General features: G+C 42.4%; 1 protein-coding gene across 1 annotated transcript in view; it reads right to left on the bottom strand.

Annotated features, from left to right (window-relative positions):
* trim44 (tripartite motif containing 44) overlaps nt 1-14,073 on the bottom strand; it is a 57,042-nt gene that overhangs the window by 29,882 nt on the left and 13,087 nt on the right. The window contains exons 4-5 of the mRNA XM_069686626.1: nt 13,688-13,984; nt 3,710-3,732 (exon numbers count right to left, since the gene is read on the bottom strand). Of these exons, the coding sequence (XP_069542727.1) occupies nt 3,710-3,732; nt 13,688-13,984 (320 nt within the window). The remainder of the gene's footprint in view (nt 1-3,709; nt 3,733-13,687; nt 13,985-14,073) is intronic.

Genomic DNA, 14,073 nt, shown 5'->3' with positions numbered 1-14,073 from the left:
AACATTAAATGTTAGCTGTTAAATGTAAAATGATAAAATTAAATGTTGTAAAGTTTCTAACTATCAGGTATGTATGCAGCGCAAACTGGGAGTCATGATTGGACGACTCAAAAAGCTCCCCGTTTGTGATTGTCATGATTGATGACTGGCTTTCAGTCAAACTCGTCGCTATGGCAACACGCAACATCAAAGGCCCCCGCTGCCTGATGTTTTTTCCCCAAAGAGAAGCCTCATCAGTCGTACTCGTTACTACTCAATATGGTCTCAGAGCAGACCATCATCATGGCTGTGTCTGTGCCAAGATAATACAGATACAATTCATTGTCAACCTTTTTGAACAGGTTATATACATTGGCAAATAATATCATTATTAGACGAGCTACTAACACCTTGTTTTTTCTCTTTATAAAGACCGGATACTACAGGTAAGAGGGCTGGATCTTGGGTGGTAAAAAAGTGACTTGACTTGGGACTTGACTTGCCTTAACTAAGGACTCGACTTTACTTTACTTGTGCAAGAAAAAAATGACTGGAGACTTGCTTGAGACTTGGACCAGATGACTTGAGACTTACTTAGGACTTTAGCAAAGATGACATGGTCACAACACTGGTCTAAATAAATGTAGCTAACTAAAAACATTAGCAACAGTTAGCAAAGAATGCTACACTGTAACTACACCCTCATCACAAATGAGCTTCTGTGAGCTCGCTAATGAGAGGTAATTTGTCATTTCTGCAGCAGTCTACTTTCTTTTTAAAAGCAGTGCCTCAAACAAACATCCAATGCGCCAACTGTACACACGTTAACTCAGTCTAGCTAACATCACACACTATGTTTGTGTTTGTGGCTATCAACAGGGAGGGAAAGTCTTTCTACAGTTTCTACGGCCTGCTGTATGTGGTGTATATATCAAACATTTGTTCGGCAAGCACACCTCTTTCCAAGCGGTTAGCATGTGAACAAATTGGCTTAACTGTTAGAGCCTTGTTGAACATTGCATTCGAAATAAGCGAGGGAAATTCATAGCCTATGCTAGGGACGTGTTTGCAGACATGGAGGAACTTTTTAGTTTTAATGTTTGTACAAAAATGTCGCTTCAAAGTCAGTCTGAGGTGTTCAGTATTGGCTTACTTGGGGAACAATAACTGACATTAAACAAAAAATCATTGCCTTATTGTGACAATCATACGTTTCAGCTTCTTTAAGGAGTGCCCGAATGACTCCTCCTTCAGCTAGACATCAAAATCTTCCAAGTTACAAATGTAAAGTTATAGAAGGTAGAAGTCGTGGAAAAACTTTGACGCGTCTACTAAAAATAAATTCTCCAAAGTCCCAACAGACCCGCAAATTTAAGTCTAACGAGTGAAATTCCTCCGTGTACGCCTTCCTTCTCTCGTTGACTGTCTCACTGTCTTTGTATCTACTCCTCTCTTTAGCGCATGTCTCAGGAGACGACATGAAAGTGTCTTTCTGGAATTAAAGTGCTACTGAAGCAATAAGCCCTGTCTCTCCATCGTTCTTATTGTGTGTTTATGTGTGTGTGTGTGCGTGTGAGATATGCTCTCCTCCTCTATTGATCAGTGGTACGGTGACTTCATTTGTACCACGTGAGAATGTCATCACTGACAGCTCCGACTATGTGAAAGCCAATGATTAGTGTGGCAGGGCTTCCAAGTGAGAGAAATGTAATCAAACATGTATTTCATACCTGCAAATACATATGAATACATGCAAATAGAGGTACACTCTACACATGCACTCAAGAGAAACATATGCACGATCACATATATAAAAGGTGCAAGTCAGAGACGGAGGATGAAAGGGAGGTGAGGGGGTTAAGCCCGGCGAAATTTGCAATGCATCACATTAGAGATGAGATAGCAGCGAGAGGGTTGGGCTGAAGGGAGTGAAGCAAGATTTATATTCAGAGGAGGACCAATCTTGGCAGGCATGGAGTACCTATGTTAAGAGGCTTGGGGGAGACAGGCGGGGGCTGTATTGATGAGGAAGTCCGGGAAAGATGCGTGTGGGTGCAGGATTGCGCTCCTGTGGGGATGCTCTGTCTACGGCAGCGATATGGGGCTCAGACAGCGGATTAGTGTTTGTGCTCCATAATCAATTTGCTGTCTGGATCCCGTTGCACGTAACCCTCAACATCCATTCGTCGCTTGATCCTGCAAAATCTCCCTCCCCTTCTCCCCGCCGCCCCCCACCAATTTCACTTTTTCCCCTGTTTGCCCTTCCTTTGTTTTATCATCAAACGTTACAAAGTCCAATCTGTATCGCTCAACCACTGTGCCAAACCGACACTTGAAGCTGTCACTTTTATCACGTTCTTTCTGCTCTTCACGACGTCCCTCCCCTGTTGTATTACTCTCCAAATTGTGTGTCATTTTCCACTTGCCACTGTAGATGCTACCCTACTGCATTTTAGGACAACGCAGGGACTTTGGGAGTAATTATATCACAGAGTGTCTGTGAGTCTGCAGAGATGTAGCGGTTAACCTTGACCAAGGGCAAACTATTAGCTTCATCTCACCCTTGGGCCTGAGCTCGCTGCCATCTGCTCTGGAGCTTAGGGGTCATAATACTGGCTGACCGATCAATAACATATTCCATGTTGGCTTAGTTTTGCAGCCATGGTCATGACTTTCTTTGCTTATTAAAAGCCGAGGACATTACAGTTGGTACTTCTACATTACAGGAAATTAAGTTGCATGCAGGCAGCACAACAACAATAAAAGCGTGGAATTAAAATGTAATTTCTGTTAGCAGAAAACAAACATGTTGTCCATCAAATGTGCATTTTCTAGCACAAAGGACTACGCTCTGTAGTCAGAATCATTTTAAATTAAGTCGCAGAAGAAAATAAGGTTCTTTTGTCTGAGGTTTTGAAGGTGTCTTGAGTCCGTGTGTGTGTATAAGTGTGTGTCTAAGTGCCTGCAGAGGGGAGGAGTGCTTCAAGATGAAAGCCCAGACAGGCATGCAGGCGGACAGGCAGAGACAGCAGGTGGTGCTAGGAGCGCTCCTCAAGGAGGCATGCTGGTTTTCATGTCAACAGATCAATAAGTCTGACTCATGGAGAGGACAGTCCATTCCAGATTGTCCGACACGGGCAGATATAAGGCAGAAATATGTAATCTAGGCGAAAAAAAAGACCCAAACATTTGGATGCAGAAATATATTACGTCTGCATCCATCCAGAAAAGTACACGTCTGCAGAAACACATAATAAGCTTCAGGGTGTAAAAATGTTAATGCAACGCTGTATCAGAGAGCACGACTCGACCCCCCTAATGACCAAACAGCTTGTCTTAACACAAGCACACACATAAGGTTTGCATGCATACAAACACACACACACCTCCACCTCCTGTCAGCCTCTGTCCGCAGCCCTCTTATTGGACCCGGCAGATTGTCACCTCTTCTGATTCCAGCCGGCACACACAGATGAGAGCTACTAATTGCCTTGCTGGGGCGCCGACGTGACTCGCATGCGATCGGAAAAAAAGGTTCGGAGGCGCGGTAGGGTTTACGTGCATGGGCGACTCCGAGTTTGAAGGCGTGTGTTTGAACGAGTGTGTTATAACGGCAGATAAATACTCGTCAGTCTTGCGGTGGCTGGCGGCACACGGACCTGAGCGAGGAGGGATTTTGAAGTGTCCTTAGTTATGAAAAGGTCATTGTGAATCACAGTGGCGGTCTTACCTTGGTCTGGCCTCAATGTCGTTCTGAAAGAGAGAGAGAGAGAGAGAGATAAAAATGTAATCTTTGCACAGGTGTTGTGGAGAACAAATAAAAGGTAAACAACATCATTAACATCAACTTGGTCCACAGCTGGTGTGGCTCTAAATGTGATCCATTAATTTTCACTTTCATCCTCCACTTGTGCTCATGTTTATTCATGAGCTCTTTAAAGGAGCAGTGTGGAACAAAGTGCAACGCGAGCCGCAGAAACATCATTCACATGCTGGTGTTTCCGTTTCAATGTCAAAATGATGGACGTGATGCGTTCACTGGCAGTGTGACACAGCTACACAAACATTGGTTTATTCATGAGCCAAATGAAAAATGTAATCACTATCATATTCAGTCAATTTCAAGAAGGTGTTAATGAATGATTTCACAAGGCCTCCACTAACGTTTAAATTATTAAATCGAATCTACACGAGCATGCTCGGTATTTAGCATGCCGATCAACATGCGAGCACCACACACATTACTGTCATGTACGACAGCAGAAGCACTCTAATCTTAATTGCTACATTTCCCTCAAGAGAAACTTGAGCTAAAGTCTGATTTTTTTTTGCAAACTTTAATATTCTGCCCAGCACGATTTGGACTGTAGCGCATGGACCCTGACTAGCAGCGCTAAGATGGCTGCGCCAGAAAGGGATTTTGACACCGTGTAACTAATGGCGTCTTGAGGAGGCAGTGGCTCTTTGGCAGCACAGCAGACGAGAGGAGAGCTGATGAGTGGAGGCTGCGGAGCGCTGACTGGCTGTCTGCCTCACTGACTAAGATTTGGCTCTAAATTTAATTAGCTTCAAATCTGGACAAATACGAAGTTTCAAATATTGGAACACAGTGAGATTTTTCTTGGTTTACCTTGTCAGGCACTTCAGCAGACTCAAAAGTCAATTTGTGAAATCAGAGTGCAAAACTGACATTGACTAAAGAAGCTCTTGAGTGGTTACAGTGAGGCTGCCTGTAGAAACCGTTCACACAGGCAAACTTCTTTCTATCGCTATGTTTCTTGGTTACGTAAATAACCTGTCAATAGGTGATAGCTAACAGCCGCAAGATGTTAAACACCTAAATGGAAGAAGACATTATGACAATGTCCATGCCTAAGTCTGCTTTTAATTAAGTTAGCTTTGATTTTCTGCAATAAAAACACTTAAATACATGGTAAATGGTAAACGAACTGCACTTATATAGCACCTTTTCAGTTTTATGACCAGTCACAGTGCTTTCACACATTCATAAACCTCTTGTGTCATGATTAACTGATCAAGTAATTATTCACACACAACTGACCCGATGGCTATGCCTTCAGGATAATTTGGGGTTCAATTTGGCCAAGGACACTTCGCCAGGTAGATTGGAGGAGGTGGGGATCGAACACAAACCCGCCGATTGGCAGATGGCCGACTCTACCTCTCACCCACAGCCACTGACCACGTAAGGTGCCACATTCGTATTAAAAAGTAATGGGGCCCTATCGTACACCCGGCACAATGTGCAGAGCAGTGTCATTGCTATTTTTCACCAGATGCAGTCATAATTATCACGGCCAGCGCCCACGTAGTGTAATTAGCAAATGATCTTTGCTAATCCACGGGTGTGTTGGTCGAAAAATGAGGTGTTGAGGCAAACAGGTGGCGTGTTGCTGTCTTGAGGATGCAGAAAGCGACCGCGCTAAAGACCAACAAAAACCTGGTCTGAAGTCTAAAGTCTGAAGTCTGTGGCGCAGTCTGTGTTTGCTATTTAAAGGGCGCATTATGGACATACACTACCAGTCTAAAGTTTGGACACACTTTCCCATTCACTTGTATGAGAAAATGTGTCCAAACTTTTGACTGGTAGTGTACATCGGAGAGTTCACAACACGAGTCTCTGCTTGTAACACACACTGGGACGCACAGCAGCGCTTCTACTCGAAAGGAAAAAGCAGTGTGATTGCAGATACAGTGAACAAACTTTGAAGACTTTGAGATGGCAAGCTTCTGTTTCCCTCGTCTCTTTAAATCACGATACTGCTTTTGGTTTGTGACGCATCTGGTGAGAAATGCGGAAAACACGCATGAAATATCAAGGGATTTAAGCCAACCGCTTTGTGCCTTGCGCCTCGGTTTTCGCCCAGGTTGTGCGCTGTGTAACTCGCAAAAGTGGGTCGGACACACACAAAGTCACTAAGCGTCATGCCCTTTAGACTGTGCGCTGTCTGCCGTGTAAATAGGGCCCATTATGTTGCTGGGTACAAATATTCTTGTTGTTTCATTTATTTTAGTCATTTTAGTCTTCCAACCTTCTCCAGTGAGCCAATAAAGGCACTGCGGACGTGGCATATCATTAATCATACTATTCATAAGGGAGTAAGGGCAAAACTTTAAGAAATATGTGCACTATAAAGTGAAACACCTACATTATATTATTGTTTAATTTATATCAACTATTTCCCTGAAGAGAAAAAAAACATCAATAAAGTTATCCCACAAACAAGTACCACCTGATACCTTCAGGGCAGACATTCCTGGTGACCACAGAGAGTGGTATAATCAGAGCTACTACTACTGTATGTCTTTGACTGAGTTGGATCACTGCAATAAAATGTGATGTTGTTATAGTCCCAGTTGTGTGCTTTGTTTTCATTTGGTCCAATTAAAAGACTTCTTTAGCGCCATTGCCCAGAAAATTGAAAGAAATATGTTGTCAGAAAGAAGCTGCGGGCTATAAAGCTTTGTTCCGACTGTAATTACCACAGTTACCTTTGCAACTGTAAAAAGGAGGAAAATCAATACCTCCAGGGTTGAAAAATACAAGATTCAACATTTCTTAAATCATTCACATTGCCGTTGGCAGCTCAATCAATACGTGCGCACATTAAAAATGGTCTCTCAATGCAAAGAACAACCATGACTCGCATGTCTGTCAACAGAAGATGCAAAAGCTGCTCCAGTTGTAAATTAAAAACAATGTTCAGGGAATGCTTGAACTGTTTGAGTGAGAGCTGAGCGATGCTGTTTACTACTCAGCCTAAAGAGCGCAATTGAAAACTGCTGTTCAGAATTAAATCAGGGTAATTAGTATCCATAATAAGCCTGAGTTAATCTGTTTATAGTATGCACTGCAATAATCTATAAGGAATTCCTGCATCTACAATGAAATATGGATTTAATTTGGCATTTCAGTTGTACATGATGGAGAATGTGTACACAAACTATTCCCCTGCATAAATTCTGTATCAAAAATAAACAAATGTGAAACAAACAGCTTGGTCGGAAACACAGAGCTGCTGCTTATTCAAAAAGGTGGACCCTAAAAAAAGACTGTGTTGTTCCAGCCTGCGGGCAGCTCATTGCGACCTGGGTCACGGCTGAGCCAGGGTCAGGTCACTGGTGCAGACTCCCAATGCCTGGCTAATGAGGCATCTTGGCTTTGTTTTCATGCTAGGAGTCTTTTATCACCTAAACAGAGTGGAGCCCCTGCTTCCGCTGCTCTAAACAGTATCACAGAGTGAGGCGGCGTTATAGAGCTTGTTCAGTCAGACATGTGAAAGCGTGGAAGAACGCAGCTCCACAATAAAGTGGCCGAGGAGGAGACAAGGGGGCTCGGCATGTACACAGGCACATGTGCACAAATACTAGCTTAGAGGAACACATAAGGGGATTTTACTTTTACTTTATTTTTCTACAATCTTTTTCTATAATGTACTTGTGTATGAATAGGAGCATAAGTAGAATAATTATACATATCAGTGTAATTATTAATTACTGTATAGTTTCTATCTTTTGCCGTTTATTGTAGAGTTACCAGTATTGAAATCGACGCCCCGATCCTGCCTTAGTATCAGGTACTGGAGAGTATGTCTGTCAAAAGAATCAACTTGTTTAAGGTAAATTAGCGTGTAAGAATAATACAAAACAATAGTGTGCAAACAGTGTTTTTCCACCAACATTATTTATATTTTTTATGGCATTAGCAAATTCGGAACCCAATGGCTATCTTCTGACAGTATATGCCTCTGGGAACGATGGCAAACTTCCTGTGTAGCTAGCGGTTAGCGATATACGACTTCCAGCCAAGACTTCCTTTTCTTCCGTGCGCTACAATGTTTACAATCCAATTAGCAACTTGACAAGCGACCGCGTGTTCAGATCAACAGTGAAGCTAAATTCGTCCCTCAAGATGCGTCAGCAAAGTAAATGCAGTCATTTCTTGGTTCATTAAATCCCCCGGAGGAGCGCCCGTTCATCTGTTTCTGGTGAGTCTCAGTTTCACTGTAAACAGTAAGTTACACAGAGGCTTCACTCTGACTTACATCAGTGGTATAAACCAATTCGTTTGTGATTTACTTGGGTCTTAAATTTGCCGAAATGACATCAAGATGCAGATTTGTAAAAAGTAAAAATGAAGCTTTGTCAGGTCTGTCCTTTGCACTCCTCATCATTGCACTATTGTTTCTCGTAGCATTAGTTTAATATTTAATATCTAATGTTTAATGTAGGCTTGTAGTTTTTAGTTTAATATTCAATGTTCTATGCTTGTACATAGACAGCAAAGTTAAACCGGAGTCACATTCCTCTCATGTGTACATACCTGGCCAAAGAAGCTGAAGAGGAGAAGGAAAGTACTTTTAAAATGCTCGTTTTTTGAACGGAGGTCGGATCGATCATTTCTGATGCATTCAAGGAAGTTGGAAAATCTAAACACTGATTGTTAGCTGAACTTGCATCACATGTCCGTTTATAGAGATAAATTAATCATTGTCAGATGACCGCCGATGGGAGCCGGCTTTTGCTCGCGACATGGACAGTTTTTCACGCATACACCGAAACCCGCTGATACGTGATTGGTCAATGTACAAACGTACTACAATTGGAAACCAGAACACTTCTCATACTTAAGTCCTACATATTTATGTAGAATTAGCAAGCAAAGGTGTAATCGAATTTAGCCAATACTCAGGTGTAGGTATAAGAATCCTATAAGTAGCGGAACAGCTCTTGTTTGTTCTGTGCACGTACCTGAGCACAAATTCCCTTTTTCAGTGTGTACATGTACCTGTTTCATTTGTCTTAAACAAAAAATCTTTCTGTGTTTGTACCACTAAGGTAGAGAGATCACTGCTTGCCCAGTGACACAGCACAGCTTTTTTAATTACAGTAGAATCATCAGGGAATGTTGCAGTAAACACACTGCGTGGTTGTACAAATGAGTACCTACTGGCACTTTTTAATGAAAATGTGGAGCCTGAGAATTTTGATAATAAACGGACTCACACCAAGACAAAGTCTCTTAATATATTCTCCCCCTGGCTCCCACTGATGGTCAATTTTCAGACAGCTTTTTTCTTCCCTGCAGCCCCTCATTACAGAGTGTGAATATGTGTGTGGTTGTTTCACATCTGTGTTCCTGTGCCTGAATTAAAAGAAAGACGTGAGATTATTAAGAGAACCAGTGGTAATTTGTTTGTTTGACCTTAAGCAAAAAAAAAGACTCACCTCAATTATGCAGTCTTTTCTGTGGGGAGCCGTTTTTTGAAGGATGAGTTTTTATGCAGGTGAGAAATATTTTACACCATAGTTGCTCTATTCCAGGCTTGCTGTTACACTGCTGCTGTATGTGATGTTTTTACAAAAGGAGCAATCCCTTTCTGACTCGGCTCTGAAGCTGCCAGTCTCTCTTTTTTTTTTTGGTAAAAAGTTGGAACTTGTAAAAAGTGCTGGAGGCTATAACTGAAGCTCTCTGGCAAACAGGATTAGATTGTGCTTTGCATGATGAGAAATAAACAAAAACTAAACAGGGTCGTCGTATTCAAATAACAAACAAAACAAAGCTAAAAATAATGGCTTTGTTTCAGTGCAATCTAATATTCTTCTTGTCTTATACTTTGGTTTCACTTGTGGTTTTCAAATACCAAAAACTACTACACAACACTACAGGTCTTATGCAACATGAGTGACAATATACACCACCAAAGGTTTTGCTGTTTGTGGGCTATAATGCTGAAACAACAGATCAACTGTGCTGAGTACATTGACACAAAATGCAAGCTTTAACAAATGTAGCATAAGCCACTTTCCCACTGGTCAAAAAACCAGCCAACACCCGGCTTTTTTGCTTAATGTGAAAGGCAAATGATGGGAACACAAAACCTGCGCCGACACGCTAATCTACACCCCCTTTCCGGCGTGATGCTATGCTCCGTCGGTAACTTCTGTGACTCCTTGTCATCTCAGTTACAAATTCTGCCCGTCTCCGTCCGAGCAGCGCTCGAACATCGTTCCAATTTTGTCGGCGCCGAGCTTGATGCACAGACTGAATGAGCAACAGACACAATAAAGACCTAACCACCGAAACATCTTCACTGTTGACTAACCCTGTTTCTGGCGCGTTTGTGACGCAGGAGAAAAAAAGAGACCGACAGGAGTCTACTCCACTGGCAATGGGAAAAGAGACAATCGGCATCTATAAGCGGGTCTTCCCAGGTCTGAAAAAGTGTAAGTGTAAGTTCAAACAGGAAGACTGTTTCATACTTATTCATTCATTCATTCATTCATTCATCATTCATTCATGTCACATTCTCCCTCTCTCCCCCTCTCTGTCCTTCCTGTCCAGTGATCAGCTGATTATGGGCGTTCACTATTTTAAGTACTAAACCAACCAGATGTAGCCTCGTCTTCTGTTGACCAATCATCCTGCTGCTGTCAGTTTGTCGTTTCAGTTCAATCATCGCGACCCTCCTCCACCCCAGTCACCTCCAATCCATCTCATCAGTGTCCAAGCCCAGCTCCTCAGCTCATCCTGCATCCTTTCTTCATCACCGCCACCACCAGTGTCTAGACTCCATCGGGAGTGTCCTATCCTGCTCTCGGCCTCACTACCCCTTCGAGTCTAATCGCTAAAGTCATTTCTCATCTTTCCAAACTTGTAAATAAATCATTCTTAGTTTCTTCAAAGTCTCTCCTGATTGAAGTGTGATTAATGGTTGTTTTTCTTCTTTTTTTTTTTCCTGACTGTTGCCAAAAATAAAATACCACTGTTCGCTCTGGCAATTTGAAATGTGTATTTTTTGTTTATTTTTTTAATAATTTATTTATTTTTTAAACATTATGTTTTTGGCCTATGCCTATATTTGATAGGACAGCTGCTGCATTAAGGACTAAGCCTCTGTACGCTGCGCTAAACAGGCGTCCCAAAATGTGTCATTTTTGACAATTTAAACAGTCACTGTTACTAATTAATAGAAGGAAATGTTGGCAGATTAATAAAAAAGGTATTGTTGTAACCCTGGTATCAAAGACAAGGCGTGTCCTTTACAGTTAAACACAACTGCAGTAAAAAGGCAAGTGAATGATTGTGGTTCAATGTGCCATCTGCCGCTGCCACTATAATGCAGGCAGACTGACAGTGGAGGAGTGCGTGAGCAAGTAGGACAATTTATGTTTGAGCTGTTGTTTCTCTGGATCCACAAGGCTTCAATCATCTGAAAGGTTGCGTGGAAGACTAAAACTGCTGCAGGTGTTGGGTTCATGTGGACCTGATTCAACTCCTCAGATTCACTCACTTCAAATCTCAGACAACACAAACAACAGATCAGTCCGACTCATATTGCATTGTGTGTCTCCACACGCACGCATTAAGCTACATCATTTCTGGATGAGTAAATCACTGAATGAGCCTCCTCTCTACTCCTACACTCGCACATCTCCTGTGACCACACATTCCCAAATAACACTGCCCATTACTTACTTCAGCAATAACTAACACATGAGAACAAACAGGGTAACCATCGGCATTCAATTAGGGCCTTAATGAACTTGGCCCAGCGTTGATTATTTTCTCAGCTAGAAAAACAATCTGCATATCAACCCCCACTATTACTGCAGCCTCCCTGGTCCTGCAGAGCATCACCAGGGAACACTCGAGCCGACTTTACTTACGTGGTGCTGAATAAAGTATAGAGATTGACAAATGGAGCGATTGGGTGTTATAACGCGGGAGCTATCGGTAGTAAAAGCCTCCTCTTCAATGTTCAAAAGAGAGATAATAGTGTGAGGTGCTGCAGATTCTAAAGTGATGCATTGACACTGTTTGCCCTACGTGTAAATGTATACATTATGTACCGTAACTGTACACATACTCTCAGATATCTGACATGATTGCCTTGCTTTGACTAAGGGGCTGGTATGTAAAAAAAGAAGGAACAGCTGCTGTGTTCATTAGGGGTGGGAATCGCTGGTTAATGATACGATACGCAATACGATTTGCGGTACGATTTGCGGTTCGATATGCGATACATTATGCGGTATGATATGCGGTGCGATATGCGGTGCGATATGCGATGCGATATGCGGTGCGATATGCGATGCGATATGCGGTACGATTTGTGGTACGATATGCGGTATGATATGCGACACCATATGCAACACCATATGCAATACGATATGATACGATACGCGATATGATTTGATATGTGATATGTCACGATACAGTGATTCTGCAAGGTTAACGCACGAGATGCGATACAATACGCGATAAAACACACGACACAATACGCGATACGATACGTGTGACATAAGTGTGACCACAAGGAGTCATGAAGTAGTGACGTGGTGAGTCAAAATGGCAGGGAAATCTGTCTAGAGCATCATATATTTGTAAATAAAAATAGCGATTATTGGCACCAGCCTAACGATAATTGTATTGCACGAGTCAGGATAAGGATATATAGCCGTATTTTGTCCCACCCCTAGTGTTCAGAACTGATGAACTTAGTAAACTGAAGAGTTAAAACATTGTGACACTTGTGCTTCATCAGCTAACAGCTCAGGATTTATTTGCATCTAAAACCCTGTATCATACTTACAAGAGAAACTGTATTTCTTTACACGAGCATAATGTATGCCTGGATAAATACAAACTGTCTCTTCTTTCATTTGGAACAAAGATGTGTATGGTGGCACCTGTTTACCATATTTACTGTATAATGACTATACAGGAGGTGCTGTCAACATTAAATAGATAATCTTTTAGTATAAAGACCTGGGATCAAGGCTTTGCGGTTTCTTTGAACGTCTCTCCATTTCAAGAGAAACCCATACAGGCTGGGTTCCACTGCTTGCTATCTTATATCTTACATTCTCTAACCAATGTGCAGAATGCACTGTAAAGGAAGATCCACATGATCAGCAACAAACAGCTTTGTGCTGGCCAGCAAAGTGTTTGTAATTGTTTATTGACAAGCACATAGTGTCTGGTTTTACAAGGCTGCCCTCAGTAACAACGCTGGCACTGGACCTCTCGGTTTAAAGTTTAGTTTAATTAATCATTGACCCTGTTTGTGCTCTCAGCAGACCTTGTGATGTGATGTGGTGCTGTTATTTAGGCTGCAAGCTTGGCTCAAATACAGATCCAATGCAGAGGATTGCTATCTTTCTGGCAGTTTTTTTCAAAGTCTCACGATAAGCTAGGACTTGTGTGTCCAAAAAGTTATTAGCTGCCCAGTTTAAAACCAATTTCACACAAGAATGCTGTATAATTGGTCATGTAACCACTTCACAAAAGTAGAAAAGGGAAGGTTTAGAAAGCCTACTCTAATCATAGAGTGTAATTGGGATGAAAATTCCCATTAATTAATTCAACAAAGAAATCACCCTGGATTCAGAAGGCCGGATTTAAGCAAGGTCAGCACCTTCGACTAAAGAACATTAGACTTGTGAAGTGAACTGCACGAGTCTGTAAAGCTTGTATGAAGATGTGAAGGAGAAATGGTCTATAGCCGAAGCCTCCAAGCTTAAAATACCACACTAAATAAATCACAGCATCCTGAATATGACTCACACTGGGCCTCCGTGACCTTATCAACTCGCTTAACTTTCTTCCTGCGATTTACCGCGCAGTAAGTGAGCAGTACAAGACGCAGAAGGAGGATAATGAGTAGGAAGCTTTTTTTCTCACCTGCACTCTGCGGACTGGTGGAGGCCCTGCGCGGAGGGCCTGTGCTGCCAACACAGGATTGAGTCCCTGCCCCTCAGCCTCTTCCAGCAGGCACAGCTGGTGTGTGATGTTGGCCATCTCCTCCTGCAGGCGCTCGGTTTCCACGCTGATCTCTGCGATTTTCTCAGCAGCCGACGCCGTCAGGAACGCCTCTTTGAGGTCGACCAGGTGAAGGGTCCGCTTCTCCTCCAGACGCACTAATCTGCGGAGCTCATCGAACTGCCTGTTCACATAGTCCTCCAGCTCGTCTGTAGACATCTGAAGACACGGAGATTAGGCAAAGGAGACGGAGAGGGACAGAGCATGAGGGATGCTGAAACGCTCCCAAGATGGTAAGAGATACTGTG

The sequence above is a fragment of the Semicossyphus pulcher genome, unplaced genomic scaffold, assembly GCF_022749685.1.
Source record: "Semicossyphus pulcher isolate SPU_LCO1_2020_fin unplaced genomic scaffold, fSemPul1.0.p SCAF_8, whole genome shotgun sequence".
Lineage (NCBI taxonomy): Eukaryota > Metazoa > Chordata > Actinopteri > Labriformes > Labridae > Semicossyphus > Semicossyphus pulcher.
Note: the sequence above shows the minus strand (reverse complement) of the source record. Positions and strands in the feature narration are given on the sequence as shown.